This window comes from Nesoenas mayeri (assembly GCF_963082525.1).
Source record: "Nesoenas mayeri genome assembly, chromosome: 3".
In the NCBI taxonomy this organism is placed as follows: Eukaryota; Metazoa; Chordata; class Aves; order Columbiformes; family Columbidae; genus Nesoenas; species Nesoenas mayeri.
The window spans coordinates 86,174,727-86,194,798 of NC_137544.1; the positions used below are offsets into that span (position 1 = coordinate 86,174,727).

Here is a 20,072-nt window from a genome sequence, read left to right on the forward strand (position 1 = left end):
TGATTAGTGACTTTATAATGTTATGAAAAGATGCTTGATTCATAGATCTTAAAGCAACAGATCCGAAATTGTGCTCTGATTTCAGCTCCTGAAGTTCTCTGGGGAGAACTGCTTAAACTGTCCTTGAAATCAGAGCAAATACAGGGCATAGAAGTGACATATTCATAAAGTACTCTGACGAGAGCTAGCACAGCCATTAAAAATGCTTAAAACCAAGCTACAATTCTACTCTAGATTCAGATTTAAAATATAGCTTTAAATTTTATTTGATTCAGTATTGAAAATCAAATGATGGTTCTTTATTTCTGACTGCTCCTAGGTCTAGGCCTTCTTCTGCATATACTGTACTCCTGATTGTCATGATAACAGTTTTCCAGAGTGTCTTTTAGGTTTCTGCAAGTTTGAGAAAATGTGTTCTGCATAGTAGTATTCTAAAACATTGTTTTATTTTATTTTATTTTTCTTTACAGTATAGACTTCCAAAAGAACAATCCAATACACAAATTAACTGAAGAAGAACTTCTGGCTTTTACATCAGTAAGTAACTTATCTGGATTTAGTAAACGTGTTTTCATTTAATGTTTAGATTAAGTAGCAAGCAATAAACTGTCAATCACATTAATAATGAAACTGTTTGTAAACCAGATTTGGTTTAACACTCAGTCATTTCATTATCTTCTTCTTATTTCAAGAAATTAAAGTGATGCTGACATTTAACCCAGTTTTTCAGCATCATCATGGAGGATAAGCTTGACATCTAAAAATTTAATTTCACCTCAAAATATGCACAAAGCATTTTTTTATTGTGCCTGTTTTAGTTTTTATTAACTACATAAATTAGAATGTAGTATTAAATAAAGCATTTTTACTCCTCCAATGGTACTAGTGTTGAAAGTGCTCTTTGAACAGTGTTTAAGTGAAGTTCAAAAGGAACTTCAGCTTTTTTCTGACAGATTTATTCAGTCTATGTATCAGATGTTCTCATTAGACATGTTTCTTCCCAGTTCAATGGCTGATGTGCTGTAGAACAATTCCGTAACTTCCAAAGAAGCCTGGAAAATTCTAATTCTGGTTTTTTTCACTGCAATATTTTACTGAAGAGAAAACACAATTTGCTTCCTTCCTCTGTCTTTTCTGGTTTTGTGTGTTTTTCAACAATAGTCTGTGGGTGGAGGAGGAAGGCCAGTGATTTTGTTGCTGTTTTTGCTTACTTTCTACAATATTAGAGTTCACCTTTGGTGCAGTAAAGGGAGCTTGCTCTCCTACCCACGCCTTGTAGTCTGAGACCCTTTTGTGTTGTAGCGCATCTGAAAAAGTAAGTTCTTAAGAGTTTGCAAATAGGATCTCAGCAAAAATCCCTTTGATGTCAGTTCAGATAAAATTTTATCACCAACACTTGCAGTTATGTGAAAGGACTATGGACAGTAATCTAAGGTTAACTATGGTAATGTTTTGCTTTCGTTTGTTGTTTGTTATTGCTTGGGGGGGGGTGTTTGGTTTTGTGGTTGTTGGGGTTTTTTTTGGTGGTAAAAGGAAGTTCAATCTGTAAAAAAAGAAAATCCTAATCTTTTTACTAGATACATAAATATAAAATAGGTTGGTTTTTAAAGTAATCTTTGCTTAGGTCCCTATGCTAAAATAGTACACGTAAGATCTGTACAAGGCAGCTGAGTGAATCACTGCAGAACAGTTTAACAGTTTGGTTTATGTAGGTTTTCTATTTGTTATTATGATGAACATAGTGCTTTCTCATAATATACTCATAGTTTCTGAAGTATTTTGTTTTGAACTGCAGTATTGTTTAAAAGGTGGGAATAGAGGGCAGGAAAAAATTGAAATGTAGAAAACATGAGACTGTACACTCGCTTTGTAGTAAGTGAAGTACCCAATAAGGGTACTTCAAGAATGGTGACCTTTAAAGGAGGGGAAAAAAAACTTACAGAAAGAATAAATATGTATAAACTAAGGAAATGCATACATAGAAACGGCCGTGGGAATGAAAAAAGCTGGTAAACTGAGTACTGCAAAGTTGGGGTTTTTTAAATGGTTAAAGTGTTACAGTATAATTTTTTTTCAAAAATAATGTTAATGCAAATGTATGAAATTTCAAGCTATGCAGATAACTTTGTATAAACAGCTGCTGCCATTTTTGTTGTTAAAACCTGCCTCAGTTTTCCCACTGCCTCAGTTTTTCCACTACCCACTATTGTCTGCATAATTCTTGGGTAGAAATGCAACCATTGTGTAGCTGAATTCTGAAATAACTTCTCCATATATTCTATCCTTTGAATATTAAATGGAGTGTTACTGTGATAACAGAACATCTTTAACAAGATTGGCCTTACTCCTGTAGTGATGTACTTTCCAGAATAACGACCCAGGAGTGGGGTATAGTTTTAGCACTTGAGTTTTCAAACATTTAAACACACTTTGGGTTTTAGAGCAGAGGAAGGTAAGTCAAAGTGGCACATAGGCAAGTGGCACTAGGCAAGAAAGATAATCAGCTTTACTGTCATCTTTTATCTGATGTTGCTTGACAGATCATTTTACCTATTCTCTGACATGTAAGAGGTCTGTTGGGTGAATTCTTCATAATGATGAGAAAATTAAGCTGAATTTTTCTGCCATCTACTGGCCAATTCCTCAAAACTCACAGGAGAGCTGATGAACTTGCTCCTTAAATATTTATTGCCTTGACTGTGAGGAGCTTATGTGTTTATTTATCTTTTTATAGAGCTTCTGCATTAGCTACAGCATGCTTCACTCTTGTAAGATCAGCAGCCACTATCTGGGTGGATCTCCAGAGAAAGACAGCTGAAAGATACCCATAGGCTTCCCTATCGCTTTGAGTAGCAAAAAAGAATAAACAAACAGGAAGGTAGATCTCACTAGTAGAGCAGAACTCAGTGGACAGCAGTGACTCAATGAAGTAGCTGGTAGCCTAAAAATTAGAGGAAATAATATATTTCAGTATCAGAGTAGTGTTCTTTTAAACTTTTGCGTATTATTTCCAAGTTAACTAGATGTAGGGACATGATTCAATCTTACCATTATTTTCTCTTTTGATCTTGACCTATGCTCCCAAGACACAAACAAGAACAAGTATTTGTGGCATTACCATCCCAAATCTGTCCTGGTAACTGAAAACAGGAATTGGATATTAGCTTACATAAGTTCTTTCCAATAGAGGCATATTTTGTAGAGTTTGCACCTGAGCCTCAGATTGCAGTTATTCACTGCAGAATTCCATGATAAAATCTCGGAGCTCTTCTGCATCTTAGCTCTGAGTCACCAAGGCAAGCAGATCTGTCGCTGTGCTCCCTGGCAGTAGGGATATTCTGTATGGATGTTAACATAGCCTTGGTCCTTACAGTGTCTGCCAGCTAAGTGGCACTGCAAATGTTATAACTTGTATTTGAGGTGCTTTGGTACTACTTAGTGAAACAGGCAAATGAGCTCTATATCAATGCTGCTCTAGTAATTTCTTTAGCATCACTTAAACTGCTGTGTGTGTGTGTGTGTGTGAGCAGGCATCTTCTCAGCCTACACGTGGATTCCTAAATCTGCAGGCTGGTTAGATGGTTGTCATGCATTCATCTGATATCTGCTGAAATTTATGTTTCCTGAAGAAAGGGGAGGAGGAAGGGCAGGCACTGATCTCTTTTCTTTAGTGACCAGTGACAGAACCCAAGGGAATGGCAGGAAGATGCACCAGGGGAGGTTTAGGTTGGACATTAGGAAAAGGTTCTTCCCCTAGAGGGTGCTGGAGCACTGGAACAGGCTCCCCAGGGAGGTGTCACGGCCCCAAGCCTGACAGTGTTCACGAAGAGACTGGACAATGCCCTCAGACACATGGTGTGAACCGTGGAGTTGTCCTGTGCAGGGACAGGAGTTGGACTTGATGATCCTTGTGGGTCCCTTACAGCTCAGGACATTCTATGATTTCAAGATATCTACAGAAACTAGAGAAACTGTAAGGCTTTTAAAATCAGTGAATTATCAAGAGATCCTCTTGCTCTGGATACTGCAAAACAAATGCATGTGACCTGCAGTTTCTCTTATGCAGAGAGAATTAAGGTCCAGCTGATATGAGAAAGGGAGGTCAAAGTAAAATCAAGTAGATGATGTGGTCCTGCCTTATCCTAGGTGTAGTTTGGCAAACAGGCATTCTAAACTCCCTTTTATATCTGTAGAAGTTGAAAATGACTAGATTTGTAAGAGATATATGTATATTTTAAACAACATAGCTTACAGTCCTAAAAATAACACTATTAAGTCACTATTAGTCACTGCTTGTTGATTGCAGTCAAATACAATAGGATTGCTGCTTTTCATTTACTTCAAGTCACTTCGGCATAGTTGCCATTATCCTAAAAGTGCAAACTTTTAAAACTAAGAATTACTTTAAATATTTCTCATTTTTGAAGCAAGGTGTGAAGGCCTATCAACTTCTTTGTACCTGTGTCTGTAGTCTCCGTGGCTGGGAAAGCTCCTCTTGGTACAGTAACGTGGACTTCAATGCTTGAGGTGTTCTAGTCAAATCTGTTCATCTATCATCAGCAAATGGAGTACAGTATCAGAGTACATTAAGCTATTAATCTATAGCTGAAATTAGATCTATTTTCTTTTTGTTCTGCCTATAAATTGTTGATTTGATATCTTTACATGAGAAGTAATGTAGCTCACGTGCACTTAAGAATAAATACAAAATTAAACATTTGAATTTAAGGGGACTTAAATATTTTTTTCACACTTAATGGTATAGAGGGAAATTATAATGTTTTAAATTCTATTATGGAGCATTTGAATTCATGAGAAAGCTAAAATTTTATTTAGAAATCAAATATCACAAGATGCTTCAGAAACACAGTTATGCATTTGATATTTGGCAAACTTTCTGATTTAGCTGAGTATGGCATTTAAAAGCCATTTTCCAGAGAGGAAGAGGACAGTAAGCCAGTAGTGAAACCCAATGCTTCTCTTCTAGAACTACTGGTTTCTTATAATAAACTTTTTTCCCCAGAGCTTTCTGTATAGGAAGTATATGATGCAAGAAACCAAAGAACTACCTCAGTGCTGCTTTCCGATGGAGATTTTGTAGTTTCTTTTACTCCCAGCTCCCGAAGATAGTTTTGCTTCCTTATCCTATCTTTAATTTAAATGGATTTTTTTAATGTAAAGATACAAATGTGAAGTCTGTTGGGCTGTATGTTGGGGAGTAGTTTTTCCCTGTAAGTTCACAAGTACATCACTGATCTCTGTATATCAGTGGCCCAAATACTTTTGTAGAAAAAAAAAATCCTTTTCATAAATTAGTAAAAGTAAAATCTTACCTTGTATTAAATATTTGCTGTCTGCATTATTTTGAATAGGTAATGCGGTTAAGACAATATACCAAAGAGGAAGTTAAGTGAACAACACATATATAAGTGTACATGATATTTCAGTATACTTTTAAAAATAATTTTTTAAAAATTACATTTAAAGCTTGGTAAAAGATGGCCATCGTATGAACATAAGCTCTAGAACAGGAAACATACAAGCATTTCTGAAATGTGAAAGAGTTCCAGGAGCATATGAAAGCTCCATGTAACAACTGGTAAATCTTCCTTTATGCTTCAGTGTTAAGATTATGCAGTTCTTGTAGGGAAATAGGGGAAAGATTAAATACTGGATGTTGTTGCATTTTTCTTTTTCAAAACATAAAAATGTTTTTAACAACACTAATAAGATTAGACCGTATAATGCAAGTTCTTACAGCTTTATAGAAAGTCTATACTGTAGCTTATAGTTTACATACTGGGGAGGCAATTCAGTGTTTCATAGTCTGGTATGATACTCCAAGAGGACATCCAGGATCAAGGAGCTGCAGCTGGTCCTTAGTGTTACCCCTTCCATCTGTCTTAGCCCTCACTTTGTCCAGGAGAAATGGGCTTTGTGTTAAATGTGATGGGCACTTAGCTCAGTGGGGGAGAATATTCCTTTTTTTCCCTTATTAGTGCGTTATAATCAAGGGATTTCGAGTGATAGGAACAGTGTTAACCTGAGTTACAGTTGATCTTTCTCCTCAGTAGTGAAAAGAAGTCTCTAGCTTTGTGCTTGACACATCTTATCCCCATATTTGTATCCTTTGGAATCCGTGGAAGATGAGAGCGGAAAGAGAAGGGACCATGGAAAATTTAGTTTCATTGGTTTGTTATATTTCTGAAACTTCTATCCTTTATGAGGGATAGAGCAGCTCGTTTCTTTATTAAACCAGAAAAAGGAAGCTCTGACAGGTCTTCTGTCTATCAACACTTTGAATAGGTGAGGATATCTTTCTTAAAGAGGAAAAAAGAGTAATAGCTTTTATTTTGCTCAGAGTACAAAACTTTAAAATTATTCACCATCTTCCAACAAAAATACCTGATCATTCTGAATTTGTTCCAATAATGCCATGAAGGATACTAAGGTCAGATCAAGGACTTGGAGAATGTGGAGGGAGTCGGTCAAAATCCAAGGAATACTGTGTATTCCAAAGATGGACCAGATAGGAAGCCTTCACGTCCTTTGTTTTTTCCACTGTGTTGAGCTACTGATTCCAGAGACTGTTTTTACTAAGGAATTTGAGAATGATTGGACAGCATTTTTTTTTTTATCAGAGGGGGGCATTTGTTGAGTGTAATAGAAACTGATGTTGTATGGTAACTGAAAATCACAGCAAAATATTATAGTGCACATTTTATTGAGTGTGTGTATATGCATATATGAATATTGTTTCTGCTTTTTGCTGTAGGAAGGGGGCTTTGGAAGGAGGGAGTTGGAGGCTGGAAATGGAAATGCTTTGTTTTTCTCGTCTTTTCTATGGCATTTGTGATATTAATGTCAAACTAGGGAGCAATCAAATCATAGCATATGATATTTTTAACATTAAGCCTTTCTATCAAAATCTCTATAAAACCAACATGCCAGTTTGGTTTCTAAAGAGAAGTTGTTTATATAGCTTAAATAAAAGCAGCGCATTTTTCTCTGCTGAGAAAATGGCTGCAGTTTTCTTTATGTTTTATAACCAGCAAGAGTATTGAAAAGCTCATTAAGAGTGCCATGTGTCTCTGCTGCTTTAACTTTCATGGCTTTATAAAAAGTCTCTTTCAGTTCTTTTCTAAGCTGTGTTGCCCATGTTGAATAGCCTCTGTTGGTTACGAGATTATAACACTGCAAACACTTTGTCTCAGCAAAGTCCTGCTAACACTAGTAAGACTAAGTGGATGAATTCAAAGCTATTCTGTTCTTTCTTTTTTCTTTTTTTTTTTTCTTCTAAGCACTTTTATTCAAAAGTCTGAATCATTTTCTAGGAATGTCAGGATCTAAACACTTGCTGCTGATTTAATGCATGTATGCTCCCTGGCCCATCGCACATTACTGAGAAATCAGATTGAGTACAGCAAAAGAGAAACTGCCTCTTTCTAGACTCAACTAGATTTCTTGGAAGCTTATTCACAAAGTGTCTGGTACTTATGTTTAAAACGTATTGTGGATAGGAAATGAACCTAGTGTTGTCAGTTATTTTTGCTGCTGTTTTATGCGTTTCTATGTTTTAGGGTAAAGTAACTGGGTGCTGTAGTACATGTGTTGCAGGGCAAGGGGGAAGCTTGCATTCCATTCCAAAAATGGGATTAAGTAACAGTCTATTTGAAGTTGTTTTATTTTACAAAATATCATATTTCAACATAATTGACAGTTTTATCCCTTTCAACTTTGTTCTCCTCTGTGGTCTACATTCTTCCCTGAGTCCATGGGATCCACAGCTTTGCTTGCATCATATCTTACAGGAGATGATTCCTGATTTATTGTGCGCCTTTCTGAGCAGGAAGGAATTTGGGATAGCCTTTCCTAGTCTGCTTTTTCATATAATCTGTACAGAGTTACTCAAGCAATTGATTTTAATGGTCTCACTGAAACCGCAGTGGTAAGAGAACATGAAAATCATATTTAAATATTAATAGATTATTTGCTCATCTAAGGGTTTGAGAAGTTAAGCAGGCAAATTTGATGACAGTTAGTAACATTTTTTCCCACAGCAGCCTTTCTTCTCCCCCTCCTCCTTCCTCTTTATCTATCAGCAGCTCACTTATTTTTTTCTAGCAACCTCTCTGACAGCCAGTTGACATGTCACAGGCTTCCCTTCCCCCTCTTCTGTCCTTCACCAGTTATAACTATTATAATTTACTTCAGCAAGAAAGATTTCATGGCAAAAAGGATGGAATTAAACCCTCTATTCAACAAAATGCTGAGCTATCATCTGAAGGAAGTACGGCATTTTCACTACTCTGTGTAGTGCTTAATATTGCCTTTTTGAAAATATTTCAATGATCAGCTCAATTCATATGTTATCAGTACTAGCAGTCACTTTTTTTTAGTCATTTATATTCTACTGCTAGACCTGTTTGGCTGAAGAGAGGACAGATGAACTAAACAAGGGGGAAATCCAAGTCTCCCTTTTTTTCAAAGTAAACTTACATTTTTGTTCTTTTACCATGAGTGAGGAGGAATTATTCATAAAGTTTACTTAGCTGTCCTGATGTCTTGCCCTTATCCCCTCTGCCTAGTTTTAGTATTGTCCCTTCATTTGTTTTTTTGTGGGGTTTTTTTTTTTTTTTTCCTAACACAACATTTCTAATAGTGGTCTAGTCTTGCTTGTTCCATAGCATCTGCAAAAAATGAAGGTGGTTGAATTCTTGTTTGCTGGTCAACTTGCCATTGTCTCTATGCAACTGAGTTTAATTTTCTCTGATTATATCATGTCTGTAGTTTGGACTGGAAGTAGAAGGTTTCTCATATCAGCACCCCTGACATTCTTTCTGGTCTATATTAAAGATGAACTATTAGAAAAGTAACATATATATATTTTATTTTTTTTTAAATGTATTATGCAATTTACAAGTTAGAATATGACCCTTATGAAAACTCATTTCCAGTTGTGTGAATACATGAGTAGGAAAGGTTCATATTCTGTTCATGAAGGTTAGCTCATTGCATCAGGAAGCAGAAACAATGCCAGCTCATTTAGTGGACTATTCATGCAATGTACATCATAAATGAGTCTTGTGATTACAGGGAGAAAATTCAGGCTTTTTTTCCTATGTATAATTTATATGCTTAGCGTATATGATAACATGGCATGGCATAAATACTTTCGACATGTTTGGATTGGCTGCATTAATCATGGCAAGTAGAACTGTTAGTTATGAAGACTACTCAAAAAAATGGCAATAAAACATTTAAAAGCATCATGTTCTATTTGTTTCAGTTTGCAAAAATGTTTTTAAAGTATTTAAACTATTTAATGTTGTTCTATATGTGAAGCTGAGATTTGAGGCCTTTTCTGAACTGAAATAAAAATCATGACACTAGATATTAGTTGGTGTACTTTGACGTATTTGAGAAGATTTTACTGGCTTGTCTATATTTTACTTAAGCATGTCTTGTATTAATTAAATTGGAGCCTGGACTTTTTTATTGAAAGAATTCATGTTTTGTGTCAGCTAGATTTTTCTTTAGTACATTTGTCAGAATATATTGGCCAACACATCCTACAATTACTTCTATCTAGTCTAGACAAAAGATGAGAGAGAAAATAACTTTTACAGATTTGTATAAATAGAATGTGAAAGATTTTCCTTTGCTGAGATATCGGATTTTAAAATTACAACACTTGGCGAGGAAGAGCATGTGTGTTTACATTCCCCTAAATTAGTATTGTATCTGGTTTGGTTTTTATAGCTGGCTAAAACTGAGTAGGTTTTCTTTCTTTTTTAGTTTAATATATGTCAGTGAAACCCTTTCAGTTTTACAGGAAGGAGATATATTTAGAAAGTTTTTTTTATTTTGTTTTCAAGATCTTGTATTGTTTGAAGCTGTTTAGTAGATTAGTAGTAAGATTCAGAAATCAAACAGGTAATTTAGTTGCTGGAATAATGCCGTATTTCTCATCCTACAGCTTATTGTGTAAGAACTGCAGTGCATTGATCTGTATATTCTGTATCTTTCCCATATCTAATAGTAGGCAAACATTTATGTGTGTGTGTGTGTGTGTGTGTGTGTGTTAAATCTCTGACAGAGCTGTGAAAATGTGGAGCTTGGTGGTGCATAACTAAAAGGAAAGGGAAATATCTTGTAGTTTCTTCAGGCTATGTATAAGGAAGACATTTTTTTTTACGATGTGAGTGGTGGAACACTGGAGCAGGTTTCCCAGAGAGGTGGTAGATGCCCCATCCCTGGAGATGTTCAAGGCCAGGCCTCTGAGCAGCCTGATCTAGTCGACGATGTCCCTGCTCCTGGCAGGGTAGTTGGACTAGGTGACCTTTGAAGGTGACCCAAACTATTCTATGATTCTTCATCCTATTTTCACAGTTATTTTAATAACTGCTGTTGTTTATCTGCACGATACAACTGGATGGGTGCTAAACTGTTGCGTTTGAATCTTAATCACAGCTCATGCTTTTAACTTCTTTCAAGTCTGAGCACATCCCAGACGTTGCCTTTTGTCTCTAATAACTATATTCACAGTGTAGCTTTTCTCTATACAACTCTGTCAGGTTTAGGAACATTACTCACTTGTGCACAAGACACGATTTTCCTTTGTGTTCCTCAGCAGTCTCATTCATTTTTTTCAGTATTAGTCAGTTGTGCTTATGTCAGCTTCCCTTCTTGTTTACTCATCCATGCCAGGTTCACCTCAGCCCTCCTTTGTCAGCTCTCACTTCTTGCTTATCTGACTTTCACTCTTGATGTCATCTTCCCTAATTCCTTTCTTTCTCACATATTTCTGGCTCTATTCCTTCCTTCCTTGATTTTGGTTGCCACTTAAGGAGTTAGTCTTCTTTCAGGACCAGTGTGTCTTCAGTCTCTGAAAGGAAGGTGGCTGCAGCTTTGTTTTGCTCCTGGAAACTAAACTCTTTCACATGAGGCTTAAAGCCATGCTGCCAGTGACCTCCAGCCCCTCGATCCTATTGCATGGAATGGAAACAGTACCTCTTTAAAGAGACAGAATACTTCTACCAGTGAAGTCAAGAGCTGGAAGAAATCGGAAATTGAGTATTTTTTAATGGACATCAAGACTTGTTAGTATGCTCTTTTGCGGGAAACTACTGAGACCATCCCAGAACTCTCACTGAAGTTGTCATCTCCAGACTTTGAGCCTATTCACTCAGCCCACCAAACAGGAATGGAGGCACACCTCTTGCATTCAACACCAAATAGTGCAATGTGTAGACTGCTGAGTAGTAGAGCATGTTGCAGGCAGAATTCCTGTGGTGGATGCTGGCATTCATAACAGGGGAAAACCAGGTATGACGCACTCCCTGCAGAGTCCTGTCTGGCATTGTGCAGATTTTCCTCTGCTGTGTCTCACCGTTTTTCTACAGACTGAAGGTTGTGAAGATGTTTTATAGAAATTCCATGCTTTGTTCTGACATGGGTTTAGAGTAAAGTCAGTGGCCTTACTATAAATCACTGGTTTAAGCATGTGATTCTTCCTGATTTTTTTTTTGTCTGTCCCTGTTACTGAAAAAAAAGTGATAGCTGATTTTGACTAGTTAACATCATTATAAGATGGGTTCACAAATAGCATTTTTAGAATGTATAAACTGTATGCAACTATTAAAGTATTCTTGTTGTGCCATTTACTAATTTTAAAGTTTTGAAATTATTAAAACATGTACACTGGTTCTTTTCAAGAAGATAATTTAACACCTTTTACTGGAGACGTGAAGGGAGCTTTTAAGGCTCTACTGTGTTGTGTAGTTTTTGTCATTGTGCCCCTTATCTGTTTGAGAACCAGTATTTTTGCTACCCTACATTCTCACCCTGTGAAAGTTACTCAACTAAGGTATTTTAAGAATAATTATTGTAAATGGATATTTGTCCTGAAGTTATAATTTCAAAAGTACAGATAAAAGCTTCTGTTAGAGTAAGAATCTACACTGTATCAGATAGCAGCAGCATATAAAGCAGTATTCTTCCAGAGGCTGTTGATAGACCAAACAAATGGGAAGTATCACTGACAGTCATGGAAAAAACAGTGGGGAGCTCATAAACCTGAGTAGACAGGGAAAACAGATAAATCCCACCAGCCTGGGGCACTTGAATAGGATGCAGGATCTGTCAGGAGTTTTTCCAGTGGTCCAGAGTGCTGCAAACATGGCGGTTGCCCTGAACAGTTTGAACAAGCAAAGAAGCAGGGAAAAAAAAAAAAAAAAGGAAACCTTAATGTGTAGTCTTACTTGGATTTTGCTGAATAAGTACTATTTAAAAAATTTTAATAATATGTGCATAGAAAGAGTTGAGCAACCTAAGAGACGTATTGACAAATCATCATTCTTGTCTGTAGCCACAGGCAGCAGTACCAGAACTGGGAGGATTCAAAGTCAAAACAGACTGTTTGCTTGAGGAATACATTTCAATCAGCAGAAGAGAAGTTAACCTATAGCGCTGCCTGTTCCAGAAATTGTTCCAGAAATGCTCCTTGTCAGTGGAGAGGCAAGGCTGAGAGTGCGGTGGAGCAAGCAGTGCAGGGGATTTCAGAGCCCACTGTGGTAGTTTCCAAGGGAAAACCTAGTGGGGGGTAGAGACATGTTTCATCTCCCACATGGCCAATCTGAATGGAACAAGTTAGAAAATACTCTCCATTGGCACAAATTTTCTATCTTTCACGCTTTTTTCAGTCATTTGCTTTGTTTGTCTTGAGACTAAACAGATTGCAAGTCCTCACACAGCATGTACCATTCCGTATGATCTTGAAACTATCTTTAAAATATCTAGCCATTCTCAAACCAAATTCACTGGTTTACTACCTGTACAGAGAGCAATTTCTTTAATGTGCTTTTCTGTTTTTCAGGATATCATCAAAAGAGCACATGATGTGTTCAGAACCTTGGCATAGATGGTGAAATTCCTGAGACTGAGCCATTAAAATTAGAAATTCACTGTTGCTTAATACCTAGGGAAATCCTTGTCATTGGTACCAAAGAGTTAAAGTCTTGTCTTTTGAATCCAAAAACCTGATTTATTGCTGTTGGGATTGAGCCTTAGGAAATAAATGCAGTACTGTGATGTGGTGTGGAAGTCTGCACTTAGGCTGTTTCAGGAATAATTCCAAACCACAGACCTGAAAAAGACAATGCTACTACAGTCAAATCTGGCTGAAGTTGTTCTCAGCATAACACAGCATAAGTGATATGTTTGGCGCAACAGAGCGAATGTCAGTAATATGGCTGGACTCTATTCTAAGTGAAAAGAGGAGCCATATCTTACGTGGTTTACCCTTTGCTAGTCAGTGAAAGCAGATTCCTTTAAACAAAACAGTATCATCTTCATGATATTTCCTTTTCTTCTATAGTTTCTTCCTTTTCCTAAAATAAATAATTAAATAAATAAAGAACTTCATTGGAAAACTTAGTTTTGGACTTAGGTAGTCTCTCAAAATGAAAAGAAAAATCAAACCAAAATACAACCCAAAACCCAGCTTAAGCAACAGCATGAAAAATTATTCTTTTTTTTAACTCTTAAAAGAGGCTACGATGTGTATACCTCTTAGTGTCATCACAGAGTGTTAAGCTCTTAGAAACTTGCTAAATATCAGCTCACCAATGCCCATTAATATGGAAGAAAATGTAAATAATTTTGGACATCCAGGATAGATCTTCAGTTCAGATGTACAAGTAGAACTGAACAAATAACTTGACACTGCAGTAACACCTTTGTACTACTGTTAGAAAGCAGAAAATCCTAAAGGGAAAAAAACATTTAAATGTTTTCCTAGCAGAACCTGATTTGAGTTTATTTTTCCGATGTGTCTAAAATGACTTTGAATTGTGATTTTTGTTCCTTCAGTAGGTGTCTCTGAAAGTTATATACCTGCATGCAAGTTAAATAACGGACTCCATTACGCAGGATCAAAGAATCATGTTCATAGCTCACTGTATCTCCCTATTTTTTGTTTTATTTTTGTTCCATGCAAGCTAAAGTGACTTTGATTTTCTGTGTGTCTGTTATGTTTAAATAAAAAGCTTTTTTTGAGTCTCCTATGTTTCCACTGAAAATTCTTCAGTAAGCCTAAATCTTTGTACTCCTTTCACATAGTCTTTTATGTGGAACATATGAGACTTCCCTTGCAAGGGAATATTACTCTAGTGCTCATTTTCTTTGACCTTTTTCCCTGTAAAATATTTAATGGAGCGGACACTGGGCCACCATTTCAATTTTATCTGCAGAGTGACATTGACAGCTAGCTGGAAAGACAATTATTATGTGCTTGTGTTTTTTCTGCTTCTGACTAGAGATCAGATTCCACCTATGTCCATATCAAATTACCCCTTTTAATTTAGTTTTCTTAAAAGAGACAATATTTGCAAGTTTTGGAGTCACAAAGTTGTGGAATGAGATGAGATTTTCCTAGAAAGCTATAGAAACACCCAACTTAGGAGAAAGCTCAGGAAATTCTTGATGTGTATTCAGAAGATGTAAAGACTACAGCAGGAAGAAAAGTTTCTTACGTCTTCCCTATTAACCTTTGAATTGATTAAGCCAGCTACTGAGTAACTGTTATATTGTGTTTAATGTACCTTCAGATGTGATAAATGCCAGAGAAAGTCAGTCACTTGCAAACTGAGATTAAATGAGACGCTTAAGACCTTTGCATTTAGAATATTGCATTTAGGTAAGTGCAATGTAATTGTTGCTATATTGAGTGCAGCATTCATTTCTAGATCAGTCTAGTATAGCCTAAACAATTGTCTGTTTAACCAAGAGATTTTTAACATCTTTGCATACATTTTACTTTATAAAGTGTGGACAGACAGAAAGGAAACTTGTAACAACTTCATAGCTGCAGACGGGGAGAAAAAAAGGAACTGTCCACTGTGTGTGTACATATATTTAATTTTAAAACTCTCAGAATTAATATTTTATTTCAAATGCATTCAGTTATCCAAGACTGTGGAATTATATATTTGAAAGAATCTCAAACACTTCGAAATACAGAAAAATGAAAAAAAAAAAGAGATAGCATCTTATTGTTTTAGTAGTCAAATTCAACAGAAGATGCTCCATATTTACAATGATGTAATGTTACAACTTGACTGCCGAGTCTGCCAGACAAGACTAGACAAAGCAAATTTTAAAAATGCCATTCTAATTAAACTAGTCCCTTGATGCAGATCACTGATGGTGTTTTGGCCTTGCTCTTGACTTTTTAACACCAAGAGGTATTTCTAGTGGCTGTGGCTAAGAGCTTTAAGCCCAGCTCTGCTCGTGATCAGCTAACACCTGTTGCGGTGAAAAGCTATTTTGGTTCTACAGTCCCAGGATTAGTTTTATAGACCAAAATAAACCCTTGTCATACAGTTGAGTGAATAGCTTTAGACTTTGGAAAAAATATGCTGAATGTGTGGTCTAAACCTATTGAAATATATATGGCATATTATAGCAGTGCTGGAAAATGGCACTGTGCATGTGCTGCTGCCTAAGCCAGTGCAGGAAAGTAAATCTCCTCTGTCAATTTAATACTTTCAGGACTTCTGCCTGTCTTTCTGGTTTACCTGACAGTCAGACACAATTAGTTTAAAAAGAAGGTAGCATTTAATTTGTTATAATCTGAAGAATACTTTAAAAAATCGCAAATGATCATATGATTGACTCTGTAATATGCTATATTGGTGTGTCAACTCATTAAAATAATTGGAAGACCTAATAAAGGAAAATAATGGAAGTTCTGCTAATGCACATCATACAGGCTAAAGCATTGCATAATTTTTTTCCTTCCTTGTTAGATTGCAAAGGTCGTGGCTTAATAAATGCTCTGAAGGTGACATGTAGAATTCATATTAGATGCTGTTAGGCAAGAAAATATTTAAGATCTAACCAAGTAATAACACATTTTCCCCATGCAACACTGAAAAAGAAATACTAACACAGAACTTGGAATAGTGCCTGAAATATAATTCATTTTAAGTGTGTAATACAAGTTGTGATGTTTGCAAAGAAAATGTAAATTATCCTTCTCTTGATAGTTTTGCCCCAAGACTATTTGATTGATTCATCATCTGTAAGTCCGAAGACTTTGCATATTGTTGAATTAAAAAACAAAACCAAACAAAGACGTTATCAAAGCCATATAGAAAAATATGTCAGGTGCTAGCTAAAAGTACAGTCTATTTAATATGAAAAAAACTCAGAAATTTTGAAAATGTATGCATCTGTGTTGCTGCGTATACACTTTTAATTTACAAGCTAAATTGTTAATATTTTCATTTTCCAGTCCAAATCACCCTTAGAGCGACTTTAAGTGTGGGATAGACTTCAGTGTTTACTGAAAGTGTGAAATTAAACAGATGCGTCAAGCCATACACAGAATGGGTTTTGATAATTGTTAAAACGTATCAATGTTTTTGATATTTGATATCTGAGGATTGTACCACAGAATCCATGAGTATAACTTCACGTGTACAAGCAGTGAAGCTAGTAGGGTTAAATTTTGCATATTGTGTTTAGTTGCCACCTTTTCCAATTCACTGGCCAAGGGGAATTTTATGTTATGGTTATGTTTGAATTTTGAACATAAAGTCAGGTTGTCATGCGTTAAGGTGATAGTCTCAGAGAAAGAGAAAATATTCTATATAATATATATAAATATATAGGAATGGGAGATGTTTCCATCTGAACTTCATATTATTCAATTTCAATAAATGGATGGTTTATTAAGAGACTGGAGAAGCTCTCCTCTTAGCATGAAAAAAACATAACCTTTCAAAAATGATAGTGTTCAGTCTTTGTCTGGGACGAATTAGCTGGGGATTTATAGATTCACATTTTACTTTAAGGGTTCATTTTTAACACAGTTATATAATCAAACATATAGAGATTTGGATATATGTCGTTATGTATAACAATACTAATGATATGTAATGATAGCGAAGTTTGTGTATAATACCATGAGAAGAAATAAAAAGAGGAAAAATCTTGGGGTAGCATTGAACTGAGGACAGTGGTGGATTAAAGTAAAAATCCTGTTTATTGTAATCAATATTCAATGTTCTGTAATTTTAAGTGCATTTTAAAGTTGATTGGCAATTTCATCTTTGAGAATACAGAGCACATGTACCATGATAATTATGAAATATAAACTTTTAATTTAATTATAGATAAAAGGAGATAGTTCCTTTGGGTGGTTGCTAAGCAACATTTTTTGCATTAGAATATTTATATTCACCAGAAGAACAGCATTCTGTGCTAAAACCAATCCTTTGACATATATATTTAAATCATTTTAAACATCAAATACTTCTTGTCCAGCTAAATATGTAGCTTACCTTTTCCCTACTTAGAAAACAGCAGTGTATTTTAGTCGTGTATTATATTTTGAGGTTTTGTGTATGTGCATAGTTATTGTAGTTTCCTCTTAATTTCTGGTCACTGAAGGATTAATAAACTGTTGAGTGTTGTGATAAGAATAAAAACAGGACCAGAAGGAATTTAAGGTCTGTAGAAGCTCAGTATTACGTGTTGGCTGGTGATGGTATATAATCACATCTTCTTTTGAGTCTTATTTATTTTTAAATCTTTGAGATGGTCATGTACAGTAGAATTGGTGTGTATGCTGGACTTGAATAGAGAAGCTACTTGCTCTCTTTCAGCAAACAGGAATTTTTTACACGTTCATACACTAAGCAGAAAAGCAAAAAATTGTCATATTAACTGGCTTGTTTTGTTGCCACGCTGTGGTTCTACTGCTTAATTGTAACTAGAAATCTTGTATTTTTCTTATCCTCTTGATATTTTTACTTTTCAGTACAACATTAAAAAGTGCTTGTATTGGAAATCACTTAGTTACAAACATGCTTTATTTTACCTCACAGAGTTCTAACAGAATTCCTGTTTAAAGTTACAAAGCCCATTTCAACCAGAAGCTGCCAGTACTACTGGAAATCATCAGCGGTCGAGCTCAGTTAATAGCGGAGTTGGTATTCTAAGGGCATTTCTCAGAACTTGTATTCTTTTTGCTTTTCTCTGGACCTTGGCTTGCCTTAATCTTTCGTAGCCAATTAGAAATAATTTTGTAAAGTTCATGTAACTATTGTCTAGGGCAAAGTTTCCTCTGCATACTTTTTTTCAGAATTGCAAGGAGTATCTTTTATCAATTAGTATTATGTTGAAAATATGTAGATCAAATATAAATAAACCTTTCCCCAAGACTGTGGCATCTTTCAGATTTCTCCATAAGTCAATTATTTTTAATTCTTATTTCATTTTACCTTTTTTTGTCACCAGTTCAGTGCTAGGAGAAGGTTCCAAAAAATTTCACATTAAGCAAGTGTCATTTGAACATGATATTTTTAAAAAGAACTTCCTTTAGTTACTCAGAAATTTAAGGACCAGATTATTTGTATGAGACTGTGAAAAGCAAAATCATATTCTCCCTAATGTCATACTAATTTTATTCTCTTGTTTATTAAGATTTAATTCATATAACTTTTTATGTCAAAGAATCTTTTGCTGTATGCTTGAAACAGATTAAGCATTTGTAAGGTAGCTCTTGGTGACAGAGTCCTTCACCAGAGATTAACAGATATGTTTGCATAGCAACGGCAAGAAGCAAGAATTTTGCCTGTTCATGCCTCAGTCATGTGCCTCTAATTAGGTTTGTTTGTTGGTTTTTTTTTTAATGTACTCACCTGACTACTGTGCACAATATAGGATGTTGAAAAGAACTGACAGTATGTTCTCATCTTACAGATAAGCATAGAATGAGTTATAACATTGTCATTTTCATTATATTGAAGAAATAAGGTTCTCATGTTAATTGTCTGAGTGAATTCATGAAAATCACCATATAATGATATACTTGGTTATATGAAGCAATGAGAAATAGACATTAATTAATTCATGTAAGTAATTTGAAAATTATTTGTGGCATTTGGAAAAGCAAACAACAAAGCTGCTGAAATATGTTAACTGAAATTGGTAATGAAAATAAACTAGAAAGGATTTTTTTCTTTTTTTTTTTTTCCTAAATCCCTCCCAGTGTTTTCTGTTTATTTGTAACTTAAAATATGTTAGCAAATACCTGAATGAATCTAAACTAAAGGTCATTTCTTTGGAGGGCATAATAGAGGAACAGAGCAGCCTTCAGGGTGCTTCATGCCTGTGCCTTCAAGTCAGTCATTTCACCACATCCTGGCAATGTGGCCAATAAGCAAAATATTTCTGGGTCAGCGACAGACTGATGTGCAGACTCTTGGGAATTCCATGACTGGTTGCAATTAAAAGTGTTTGGACTTTGAAAGTCCGCTTTCAAATGATAGCTCCATCACAGCAATTATAGTAGTTTGCTAGGCTACTGATAGCTTATCAGTGAGCAAGGTAAAAGAATCCAAGAATGGGCTTAAATAAAGCATAGATTTATAATAAGGAAAATTCAGAAAATATTGAAATTATTTAGAACTGCAGTTAACAAGAATAATCTTTACCTGTTCCAGCTTGTCTAGCATGACTAGTAAGCCCATGTAAGCCCTGCCCGAGTTTGATGTCAGAAAGAATTCCCGTAGGAACTCGTAATTTTTTAAATAGTAGGTGGAGTAGTGCAGAAGAGTTGCTCTGAACAGCCTGTACCTTTTGTAAGTCATGTATGACTGATACAGTCTTATTCATCTGCCTTCCAGAAGATGCTGATTTGGTTTGAATCACCAGTTGGACACCTTGTAGTACTGTGTAATGCTCCTCTGCGTGTTCTAGCTTTCCCAGGCTTCTTTGGTTAACTCTTCTCTTTTATCTTGAACATATGACATTCTTTAAGCTGGAGGCTGCTTTCTCTGTAGTTTCCTTAAAACCAAATATTGTAACTTCATAAATAATATGCAGATACATTTGTATGTGTGCGTACATAAGAAATACCAATGCTGTAAGCTTCCTTGAAGATTCTTGCTAGGTTGTTCCAAGTTCTGTGTGGATGTTGCAAATTGTGCAACCCTTCTTTCTCTGTTTCTCTAACAAAAAGTTGAGTGGTCAGACAATGAATCACACGCAGGTTAAACTCT

The 20,072-nt window shown here is 35.6% G+C and overlaps 1 protein-coding gene across 1 annotated transcript in view; it reads left to right on the plus strand.

The window, feature by feature from the left end:
- Positions 1–20,072, plus strand: part of TTC27 (tetratricopeptide repeat domain 27) — a 123,420-nt gene that overhangs the window by 40,298 nt on the left and 63,050 nt on the right. Inside the window, exon 9 of the mRNA XM_080341624.1 lies at positions 471–537. Within this exon, the coding sequence (XP_080197750.1) occupies positions 471–537 (67 nt within the window). The remainder of the gene's footprint in view (positions 1–470; positions 538–20,072) is intronic.